This window comes from Mercenaria mercenaria, chromosome 11 (genome assembly GCF_021730395.1).
Source record: "Mercenaria mercenaria strain notata chromosome 11, MADL_Memer_1, whole genome shotgun sequence".
In the NCBI taxonomy this organism is placed as follows: Eukaryota; Metazoa; Mollusca; class Bivalvia; order Venerida; family Veneridae; genus Mercenaria; species Mercenaria mercenaria.
Window position 1 is genome coordinate 9,944,907 of NC_069371.1, and position 13,158 is coordinate 9,958,064.

Sequence of the window (13,158 nt, forward strand, 5' to 3'; positions counted from 1 at the left end):
CCTTCAACATTATTTGGAATACTGTTATTGTAAAAAACCTGTATTTTCCTTATACAAAAGCTTAATATTTTGTGTTGAATGTACTTTCACAAAGACCTCTGTTTTCCTATTACATTCATAGTACCACATCCTTATCCACAAAATACTGAATATTACAGGTGTCCATCAGTATTGTATCAGTTTAGGAATATGTTTTTTATTTTCCCACCATCGATTTCTTGAATATGCACCCCTTCCGCATTGCTGTATGAACTGTGAATGTAGCAATATGCGTCCCCTTAAGAATATAGCGTGCCAAACTTACCCAATATAGCGTGCCAAACTTACCCAATATAGCGTGCCAAACTACTCAGACCAGCTTACCCACAATGCATGTATTAAGAGTATTGTGTCGGTATTGAGAATATAGCTGACAAAAGTACCAACAAAGTCTGTATTAAGAATATACTGTGACAAACTTACCCACAATGTCTCTATTGAGAGCACCATTTTCATTTCTTGTTATATCATACCTGAAGATATAAAAGAAATATTAAGTTACATCCAGTTTAAACAAGTTATCTACGTTGCCAACAAGAAAAGTTGTTATGACCGACTGAGTCGACTACATTAATGAGCCATGCCATGAGAAAATCAACATAGTGGGTTTGCGACCAGCATGGATCCAGACCAGCCTGCGCATCTGCGCAGTCTGGTCTGGATCCATGCTGGTCGCTAACGGTTTCTCTAATTGCAGTAGGCTTTAAAAGCGAACAGCATGGATCCTGACCAGACTGCGCGGATGCGCAGGCTGGTCTGGATCCATGCTGGTCGCAAACCCACTATGTTGATTTTCTCATGGCGCGGCTCATTTGTTTACAGGAAACCTCACTGTATTGATACGACACTTCCTTGCTTGAATGTATTAGCTCTATATTTGTTAAAATACTCACAGCACTTTAATTAACATATACAAATGTTGGAACAAAATTCACTCTATTCAAATACAAAAGTTTAACCAATATTCGCTGCTTGTAAAACGAAAGTTTAACCTAATGGCGTCGGGTGAGGCTATTGCAAAAATAAATGATATTTATATTTCATTGGAATATGTAGATACGTATGTAATAAAAGGATTTTAGCTTTGCATTGAGAAATATGCACTTGCTCTTCTTTTAGGATATACGAGCGTTTTTTAGGATATCCACCATTTTGATGATTTTAAATATTTCTTCTTAACAAACTTTATGTCAAAACAAATGTTTAATCATCAAAATACTGCTAATAATACATCATTTGACCAAACAGATTCTACTTGTTGCGAGAAAAAATCCCCACTTATCTTTGGCCGGCATCTGCCATAATCTGATGTAAAATGTACAATGGGGATGGGGGGTGGGGAGAGGGTGTGTGCGTGTGTGTGTGGGGGGGGGGGGGGTAGTGGTCGATAATTTCAAATATGTATTAGCTAGATCAGGTTTAATTCTTAAAGATAAGCTTCAACTAAAACAAAAGTTTTCATCAGAGCACTTTATATTATCTGGTAAGTATAAACAGAAACAAAAATAGTTAAAATATTAAAATTCACCATTTTTTAAAGTTTTATTTCTCATACTCATTCTTTCTTTTGTCCGTCATTGAAGCAACACAATATTTTTAAAATCTTAACTACAGAATATTTTTTAGATTTAATACGTTTTATCCATTGAAAAATGTGGGTGGGATAATTGTGTCAACATGTACAATATGTGACATTTATGCTTACATAACACTGATATCGCCGTACATTCATAACAACCTGTAATACCTGAAATCCCTATAACATAAAATGAGATGTTATAGACCCCCATTTTTTCAATCTTACTTGATTTCAGAAATGCTTAAACAGGGTTTAAGGAAATGCTCTATTAAATAACAAGAATTTTTTTTTAAACAGATAAAAGTCCCATTTACATCGCGGCAGAATTCTAACAATAAATGAGGAACACCCACCTTTATCAACCTGTATCAGTTCTAAATGTTAATTAAGAAGAATTAGCTTGCATGTGAACCAAACAATATTTTAGATATGAAAATATGAAGCTGAAATCCCGGGGAATCCCACGTTTCGACTAATCGGCACAGCCATAACATGTGATTTTTACTGACTTCTCGCGCGTTTTTCTCGTAGACGATAAGGCGAGTTTTCATTGGTCTTGAGAGACATGATTAATATGCATATTTAGTGAAAACAAACGGCGACGCCGAAAAAATGAAGGGCATGAAAAACTTCTTAATTGTAGAAAAAACCTTGATTCTACATCTTTTACGAAATAATACTGCGTTCCTGAAATCGTGCAATATTTCGTCAGCAGAACTCGTCCATAGTTTTCGATACAAAACTAATAACCAACACATATTGCACACTTGATGAGAAAACCGGGGTCAACGCTTCTGCACTTGTAACAGCCCATCATAGAAGGCAACAATTTTGTTTGTTATTATTATTACTATAATTACTTCTTTGCTTAGCTGAAAGGAAATAATGGCTTATGTTCATGACGATCACCATGTGTGCGGTGGGGTGTCCAAGGGGCTACTACACTCTTTGAATGGAAATAGTTCTATTGGACTTCTGTCCAGTTTGTTTTAGATTTTAGGTGTTTTGAAAAATTATGTTTCTGTCATTTGATTTAGTTACTGTTGTTAAGATTTGAGGCGTAATTACTTTGTAAACAGCATAGCATGGTCGTGATCAGAGAGATAGGCTTTAAATTCCTCTGACCAATCACTGAATGCAGATAGAACTGTGTCGGAATCTACTTGTATGCCACCTGTTAGCTGATGTTTGCTATTTTCTGTCCAAGGCGAGGCTTCCTTTATCTGAAAGAAGACACATGCGTGTCATTAATTTGATTTTAATGTACATGTATACTGATATAATCCAAGTTTGCAAGCAAGAGAGCTCAAGTAGTTTGTGAAAACTCTTACTGTTAGATATATAGTAAACGTTAGCGTTGATGACTAATAAATAATTTAGATTGAGGAAGGTAGTTTGTATGCACTTACATCAGCGAGGTATAGACCAGTAAACAGTATCTGTATGTTGTAGTTCCTTGTTGTAATGCTTCGGTATCGTAAATCAACCTGTTCGTCATCAAACAAAGTTTACATTATGTTAATACATTTGTTATTTGTTGGACAACAAGTGCCTAAACTTAATCATCATTAAGGAAGTCAAATTTAAACAATTTAAAACATTTGGACTATTTTTAACGTAATCGTGATATGGTTAAGGATAACTTAGGTGTGCGTTTTATTTTTTTGCAATGTACCACATGCCTGCATCTGAATATAGCACATGATTTATCACCATGCGTGTGTTTAGTAGGACATTACGTTTGTACATTTCAATCACTAAATGAACGAAAATAATATCTCAGTCTATGGTTTAAGTATTTCAGTTTGTCAGATTTAACCAGATTATTTTTAACTTCTAAATTGATACAACAATAACTTACGCCATTCGACCATATTCTATATTGATAAAATAGTTACTATACATCCTACTTATGCCACGCGAACATCCTCTGTTCTATAGTGACACGCCACTTAACAATCTTCTCTACTGACACAACAGCTAATTACGCCATTCAGTCATCTTCTCTGTTGACACAATAGTTACTTACGCCATTCATCCATCCTCCATACAGACGTTATTTACGCCATTCAACCATCTTCTCTATTGACACAACAGTTACTTACGCCATTCAACCACCTTCTAAACTGACACAACAATTACACACGCCATTCATCCGTCCTCATATACTGACTTTAATTACGCCATTCAACCATCTTCTCTACTGACACAGCAGTTACTTGCGCAGTTCAACCATCTTCTCTGTTGACAAAGCAGTTTCTTACGCCGTTCACCCATCCTCTATATTGACACAAAAGTTACTTACACCATTCAAACATTATTTATATTACCATAGCAGTTAGTTACGCCATCAGGCATCTTTTATATTGCCACAGCAGTTGGTTACGCAGTTCAGTCATTCTCTATATTGACCCTGTAGTTACTTACGCCATTCAACCATCCTCTGTATTGACACAGCAGTTAGTTACGCCATTCAACAATCCTCTATATTGACCCAGCAATTACTTACGCCATTCAACCATCCTCTATATTGACACAGCATTTACTTACGCCATTCAACCACCCTCTATATTGCACAGCAGTTAGTTACGCCATTCAACCATTATCTATATTGACACAGTAGTTAGTTACGCCATTTAACCATTCTCTATATTATCACAGCAGTTACTTACGCCATTCAACAATCCTCTATATTGCACAGCAGTTAGTTACGCCATTCAGTCATCTTTTAAATTGAAACAACAGTTATTTAAGCCATTCAACAAACCTCTATATTGCCATGGCAGTTAGTTACGCCATTCAATCATTCTCTATATTGACACAGCAGTTACTTACGCCATTAAACCATCCTCTATATTGCCACAGCAGTTAGTTACGCCATTCAACCATTCTCTATATTGACACAGCAGTTAGTTATGCCATTCAACCATCCTATATATTGACACAACAGTTGGCTACGCAATGTATCCATCCTTTATACTGACACAACAGTTACTTACGCCATTCATCCATTTTCTATATTGACACAGTAGTTACTTACGCCATTCAAACATTCTTTATATTGCCACAGCAGTTAGTTACGCCATTCAACCACACAACAGTTACTTACACCATTCCACAATCCTCTATATTGCCACAGCAGTTAGTTACACCATTCAGCTATTCTCTATATTGACACAGCAGTTACTTACACCATTCAGCGAGCTTTTATATTGACAAGGCAGCTACTTACGCCATTCATCTATCCTCTACATTGACACAACAGGTACTTACGCCATTCAAGACAAAGGCGATGTATTGCCTCAGTTTTTCTTTTGCGATCATATCACGATATATAAATGGCATGTTGATGAACGTATTGGAAACTACATCAAGCCAACTGTAATACATCGAACACGTGCAGATTAGTAGTCAAACATGTAAAATATGTTACTTAGAGATGCATAGTCTCTTATATTTCATTAATTGAATGGCAATGTATTTCTTGTTAATGATGTTTTCTGTATGTGTACATATGATATGTGATCTACCTTGAAGAGACTTAAATAAAGATTAAAATCTGAAATATATAAGTTCTTGTATCATACATAATCATACAGATATTATAGAGGAAATATCTTTGTTTTGAGCAAAAATGAAATAGATCCTACCAAGAAGCGTTTTTAACATATTTTTACGAGCCAGTTAAAAGTGAAAATTGTCTCACTTTAATGTAAGGTACATGTGTATATTCAATATCAATGGAAACCGAACAAAGATTATGCCTAATTACGTTGAAATCAGCGCGGAAACAGTGGCACGTAAACGAACATGACGTTATACGTTGAGACTTTACAAAAACGCACACAACATTTCCATATGCAGCATAAGGAACTTCTGGAGTGTCTTTTAAGGGTTGAATGTCATTAGAAAATGCGAGGTTATCATTTTTATTCACGTTGTTTAATAAAGTCAGTGTAGAAAGACACACATTTAACATTGTTTTATAACTAATTTCGAACAAATTTCTCCCCTACTGCAGACGCCATTCGCAAGAAATGTTATTATACTAGTGCAATACCAAAATTATGCAATGTTTTTATTTCACTGCCACGACGTCAAAACATGCGATAAAATTCGTCAATTAAAGTTATTTAAATCGAGAATTGTACTATTAAAAAATAAAGCTTGGTTGGAAGTTTCAGCCAGTTAAATGTGAATTGTGAAACATTAATACAAATTTGTACAAGCAGATCGACAAAGTTATATCACTCACAGTGATTGAAAAATGTTATATCTCCATAATAAAATAAAGCATTTTATCAATCAGCATAATACACATATTGGTCACATCATTTACACAAACTTACAACTTATATTCTGAGTAATCAGCGACGGCTAGAACCTCTATTTCATACAACTGTTTGTAAATTCTCTCTTCTGCCCTCAAAAATCCGTCTAAATCAGCTGGAAAAAAAAACAAGATGAAACAGTGATAGCCAAACAAGGGTAAGCGACTTTCATAATTAATTAAGATAAGTGAAATAAGGTATAAAAATAAAAACAAACACGTCTGTACATTTTAAACTGGCAAAATACAATAACAATCGTCAGTAGTGAAGAGTGATTCGAGAAAACACTGATGTTTGTGCATTTTACAAACTCATTGACCCTCACTGTTTATTTTCAGTCTGCTATTTCATACCATATGCACAAGTTATAAGTTAAAGACACAGAACGACCTAGCGACCTACTTTTATCGCCCACAAAGTCTTTATGAAAATCATTCTTATAATACAGGTAAAATACAGCTATACTTCCAGTTTTCAGGTGGACAATTTAGGCCCTTCCTGAAAAAATATGTTTTCACAACTTAATCTGCAAGCTTATTCAATCAATCTCATTTCAGCATAGATTTAAGAATATAGATGAATACTTGCCTTACACTGTAGAAACCAAATGTGATTCGAATCTAACTAAATATACTGATCTATGTACATATTGCTACATTAATTCAATGAAATGTTAAGACATTAAACGCATTGTCATGGCTTAATATATGACACTGTCAGTTTGAAACCAAAAATTTATTGCATATCTCACATTTTTCATGCAATTTATGTATAATTACTATCATGGAAATACAAAAGAATTCAGTTATTTTGCGGTGCCTCTTTAAAGATCTGCTCCAGTCCTACCTTTTAACCTTAAAATGTCACTGAAAAAGCATGAAAATCCTGACTGTGAACAGTCACGCCTGTCAAAATAGAGTCTATTCTATATAAAAATCTGTATAAAATACCTGTGGTTTTGCGTGCTAAAGTGAGGCACGTGGCCGTTAACAGTTACCTATTGTAATTATGGGTTGCATACACACAATAGAATTTGAATAGCCGCGGAGCAGGGCTTTAAATACAGAAGTTTTAAGATATTAACTTCGAACGAGCATTAGCGGAGCGAGAAATTAATATCTTAAAACTGCTGTATTAAACTGATCACCGTCTTACAGTTTGTCATTAAATTTATTAACATAACACAACATAACTTTATTGGCATTAAATGACATAATACATTTATAGCCTCATACATTTTGTATAAAACAATAAACCATAAATTTGTGTTATTGGTAATTCTTACTGCATGCATCAATATAAAAGGAAAAAGAAAGAAAGGTAGAGAGAGAGAAGAAAGGAAAGTCATAACAATTTATGAGTGAAATTTACAAAATTAGAAAAGAAGCTTGAGTATATAAATGGTCTATATTTTACTGCTTGCTAAAAATTCAAAAGACAATATGCACTTTGCAACTATATATTTAATACATGCAGCTGATGTGACAACTGTATGTGAAATAGAATGGCCAGATTTGAACGAAATGGAGCAATTTCATTGGCAGAGCAACTTGGGCCAACTGTAAAAAAAACTGAACATAATTAATCGGTTGAAATGAGTAGTTATATACTGTCAATAATATCATAACATAAGACAAAATTAGTAAAGGGCCATAACTCCCGAGAAATTACTAAACTGAAACATGCCGAAAATACACATGATATGACATGGCACTGATCACTCCTGTAAGGTTTGGTAAAAATCCGCCCAGTTATAAGAGAAGCGGCTAAATTTGGCCAATCAATGCTAATAACTCTGCTGAAAAATACTAAACTGGAACATAACATGTAGACTGTCAGTAACGAAATTCCAAAGCTTTTTAAAGAAATATAGCATTTATTTTCTGATACCTAAAAGGTTTCTCTATCATTTTGTTGTCGTACGATGTAGACGCCAGTGCCTTTTAACATAAGTTAATACATACTATCCAAATTGATAAATACTTGTTTTCTCTTTTACCGTTGTTATTACATGGCTCTATAAAAAACCTCCGGTCTACAGTTTGTGCTTTTGACCGATCTATAGTTCAAACAGGTTTACTGCGTTAAAACCTGGAGGGGAAAAGGTTTAACAGTTTATTTCTGATGTCATGACATCTGATTAACGATTTCGGACCTCGGGACAAAGTTTTGACTATCAGCCGACAAGCCATTCAGTCAGTGTATATTATTACATTACTCCATATATGCAACAACAGCAACAACAACAACATATATGAGCCGTGCCATGGGAAAACCAACATAGTGGGTTTGCGACCAGCATGGATCCAGACCAGCCTGCGCATCCGCGCAGTCTGGTCAGGATCCATGCTGTTCGCTAATAGTTTCTCCAATTCCAATAGGCTTAAAAGCGAACAGCATGGATCCTGACCAGACTGCGCGGATGCGCAGGCTGGTCTGGATCCATGCTGGTCGCAAACCCACAATGTTGGTTTTCCCATGGCACGGCTCATATAAAGTACCAGTTCGTAGTTTTTGCTATTGCCTGGTTAATAAATATACACATCTTTGATCTGGTCAAAAGAAAGAATTGAGCAGTGTTGAATAGGTTTTACTATTGGCCGGCGATCCATTGAACAAACGTATAATATTATCCATTTGTATAGATGTTATACTTGGATATAGTATTTGCTAATTCTACCATATCAATTGTACATTTATTCTCCTTATAACGACATGAAGCCTGTTCGAACGCAGACGTAATGTTTCAACAGTCCAACCATCTATCTCGCCACACTTACGTTTCGTGATTTCTGTCATTTTGCTGTCAGACCTGATTACAAAATCATTCCTTCTGAAAGACCTCTCTCCAAGCATTGAAAGTCTGTATTCCTGTGTGTTGTCATGATATTCTAGACGGTATATAACGTTCTGTAACTTTACATCGCCTGTCTGAAATATAGTTTATGAATATATCATCATGTATACAGCTTATTATATCACTGCCTGTCTGAAATATAGTTATGAATGTATCATCATGTATACAGCTTATTGTAACACTGCCTGTCTGAAATATAGTTTATGAATGTATCATCATGTATACAGCTTATTGTATCACTGCCTCAAATATAGTTTATGAATGTATCATCATGTGTACAGCTTGTTGTATCACTGCCTGAAATAGTTTATGAAGTATCACATTATTTGTTGTACACTGCCTGAATACAGTTAGAATGTATCATCATGTATACAGCTTATGTTCCTGCTGATATCAGTTATAAATTATATCATTATACTTTGACAGCTATATTATGAATGTCATCATGTATACAGCTTTGTATCACGCCTGAATACATTAGATGTTCTCAGTATACAGCTTTGTACACTGCTGAAATACAGTTTATGAATGTATCATCATGTATACAGCTTTTTGTATCACTGCCTGAAATACAGTTTATGAATGTATCATCATGTATACAGCTTGTTGTTTCACTGCCTGAAATATAGTTTATGAATGTATCGTCATGTATACAGCTTGCTGTATCACTGCATGTTGTTAATGACGTTGATAGTGAGCATGCATCTGTAACGGTGACACCGTCATGGAAGGTGCAAGCGGTCCCGGGTTCTAAGCCGGATTATTTTATCATTCTTAGGCAAGTATGGAATGATATTTTCATGTGAGATAGTACATTGAAAACAAAGCACCATAAAACTGTACGTCATTCATCATGTTTATACATGACTGTATAACTATAAATCTGATTTGTTAAAATAAAATTAAATTAACGCATATATAGTATTGTTTCAATATCGTTCATACAAAGTAATGAACATGATTATTAATTCATTGTCTTTCAAAGTACCATTTGAAATTCATGTTTTTTTTTTCATTAAAACACGGTAACATTGACGTCAAGTCGACATATTATTTGGCGGCATACACACTGTGATACAGTCACAAAGATAGAGTGCTACTTTATTTAAACTACCATTCCATAATTTTACATTCACCCTATTTTTTCGATTGAAAATTATGACGTTCATTTCATATGAACAGCAAACAGCAATGCGCGACAGTTACGTCAACGCTGCTTAGTGATAACAGGCCGCTGTTTTGGTGACGTCTATGTATAGTCAGGGAGAACGTTCCTTAGATGGCGTCGCTGTTGTCTGGTGAACAGAATGGTCGGAAAGCTGATTTTAGTGTTAAATGTGTGTAATTTATAATATAATCTTGTTTACAGATGGAAAGGAAGTATAATGTAAATATAAGAAATGAAACTTTTTTTTTTCGATGTTCAAGCGAAATGAACGTCAGAATAGGATCGGTAAATTACACATGAATCGTGGATTTGTCGATCCTATTCTGTCATTAATTTCATATGAACACCAAAAAAAAAAAAAATCAAATCTTAATACAAGTCATTTCAGAATTAAAATGATATAACAGCACGGCGTTAAATTTAATTTGCATACTCTTATTCGACTGTTATGTGCTTAGAACAAATCACTAGAGGTCTACGCACTCCTAAATTAATCCACCGGACATGTTACCTATTCGCCTTGCTTTGATATTAGTAAAACATGGTCACGTTGAGGTCACGTCAATCTACAAGATAATGCTAAGAAATAGCTCTAAATTTTTACATAGATATTAAAATCGAATTAATAAAAGGTATCACTTGTTTGAATATATTTAAACACTCTGAATCGGAAAAACACCACGTGGAATAATTCACTCGGGCTTCGCGCTCGTGAAATTATTCCAGCAGGAGTGTGACCTCTCCGTCGTGTTTAAATATGTTTAAGCATGGTTCTTCTTTAATAAAATGTGATAACAGATCGCTTTTGCTAGTCCAGTACCTACAGCAGTGTATAAATACTGTTTACATAAGATGTCTCGTCATCCCTGCTCCGTTATTCCGTGATGTCAGCTGCTGTGTTTGCAGCACCATTTCACATGTATTACCGCGTTATGTTCAGATAAGTTTAGGGATTTAAAAAGTAACTTAAAATGAGCACATTATTAAAAAGCAGTTTCTGTGAATTACACTGCTTGTTAAAAGTTTCGCCCTGAAAATGGTGTTCTCTGCCTACAGAGTTTTCATATCAAAACATTTAAATTCAGAATGTACGCAAACTGTAACAGAAATAGAAAATAATACAGCCTTACCAACTTCAATGCCGAAGATACATGTTCTTTAATTTTTGTTGCCATGACAGTCGCATATGGTTCCAGCGAAAGGTAATATCCCACAGCCTAAACGAAAAACAAAGAAAAATTTAATACAACGGATAAGGTTTTCTCTGAACTGATCTGTACTTTGCAATGTGCTGAAATAGCTTGCAGGAGCACACATTTCTTGAAACAATGCGAGCAACGTATTAGCCTCTAGTTAGCTGGACGGTATGGTTGAGCGGATATTACCCCCTGTCACTAAACATTACTTAAACGGACATAACATTCATTTAAAGACATACCAAAAATCTGTGACCAGTTCTTTCAAGCATGGAATAGAATAGTGTATAGATTATAGGAATACAGTATTTCAACACTATCCCCTGATCAATTAAACATTTGGATGGTGTGTATTACACCTAGCTTCAAACATTGATTAACATTAATGACTGGTAAGATACTTTGCTCCAAGTACTGATCTACTTTTGTGTGATCCTATGTACTGTAATTTGTTTTGTGTTATCTAAAAGACATTTCAACAAATGTATAAGTTTATCTACCATTTCAATATTATACTAAAGGTCATAGTGGTCCAAAACCGCTAGCATGAAAATTGCTCTTTGTCCTCATTTTTAGCTGAAATGTGTCAAGTGCCTCCATTTGAATCAATTTAACAAAGAATTTTATTAGAATGCTACAGACCAAGTCTGATGAAGATGCATCAAGCACTTCATGAAAATGTGTTTTAAAATGGTTCTATTTTTAGCTCTATTGGCCCGAAATTGGTACTGAATTAGTATGTGTCCCTGTATGAATAAAATGAAGAGAGAACCTTATAATGATGTTACAGACCAAGTTTCGTGAAGATTCAAGATGTTGATTAGAGAAAGTTATTCAAAATTTTAGCTCTAATTGCTTCTGAAAGGAACCAACGGCCACCCATTCGAACAAAACTGAGACAGAACCTTACAATGATGCTACCATACTAAGCCTGGTGTAATTCTAAGCGGTATCTTGTAAAACAATATTAATGTGTATTGTTTACGGACGATAGACGATGGGCCATCCTAGACTCTTCCATGCGTTTATACTACATATTAACTGTATTGCTAGACAGATCAGTGTAACAGACTATGGGCCATCCTACTATATTAACTGCTCACAATGAACCTTCGGTTCACGTGAGCTGAACAACGATACAAACCTTTATGTCAGCAAAGAAAATTTCATAAAGCGTTATACACCACTTTAAATGTCAAAATGCTACAATTAAATCATCGCAGGAAATTACACCTTTTTATGATTTTCAATGAAATACTAGGAATTACCTACTTGCTCCTTTAAACTGTAAGTCGTAAATGTGAAACCTGGATAAGAATTGTTATTTCACACGGTGTCGACGACTTATGACTTAAGGACTCGAATGACGGCCAAAGATGTGTGCAGAAATCGAAAACATTTGGTCAAATAGTTTTGAAGAAACATGCTTACTTGCAAAAAGTTCACAAATATGTATATAATTTCAACTATGTATGACGGCCAGTTATACTGGTATCAACTATATCTGCACAAGTAACTTCTCCACGTGGATCAGACTCGTCGCCATGTCAGAGAGAACTTAGACCTTGAACTCCAAATCTCTTTATTTGTATTCCTGCAGGGAGCTGTGTCAATCCTAGGAAAAAGCTATTTTCATCGAATCTTTTAATAACGCAGGTATATTATAACGGTAACTATTACATAATTCAATAATGTAGCATTTACTTAGAGTTTGATATTTTGACAAGCGGAAGTCTGGAAGGTGCTTAGCAATTCATATATTCGTAAAACTTCATCACAATGAAATTTAATTGAAAATACGAATCAAAGCTTTTTCTATAAGAAAAAAAAAATATTGAAACATTTGATGGTCTTGCCTAATGTTACTGCTATTCTCCAATCATATTAACTACCAACATAAGGCTAAATTATATTGATCCGGAAATGTGAAAAGGCTGACCCGATCGGAATTCTAAACTTATTCAAAATAAACTCACGATATCACTCTA

At 34.9% G+C, this 13,158-nt stretch overlaps 1 protein-coding gene across 1 annotated transcript in view; it reads right to left on the reverse strand.

Annotated features, from left to right (window-relative positions):
* The window catches only part of LOC123532245 (zinc metalloproteinase-disintegrin-like daborhagin-K), a 41,439-nt gene that overhangs the window by 22,547 nt on the left and 5,734 nt on the right, over positions 1-13,158 (reverse strand). The window contains exons 3-9 of the mRNA XM_053518521.1: positions 11,105-11,191; positions 8,730-8,880; positions 5,968-6,064; positions 4,892-4,997; positions 3,028-3,105; positions 2,687-2,841; positions 463-512 (exon numbers count right to left, since the gene is read on the reverse strand). Of these exons, the coding sequence (XP_053374496.1) occupies positions 463-512; positions 2,687-2,841; positions 3,028-3,105; positions 4,892-4,997; positions 5,968-6,064; positions 8,730-8,880; positions 11,105-11,191 (724 nt within the window). The remainder of the gene's footprint in view (positions 1-462; positions 513-2,686; positions 2,842-3,027; positions 3,106-4,891; positions 4,998-5,967; positions 6,065-8,729; positions 8,881-11,104; positions 11,192-13,158) is intronic.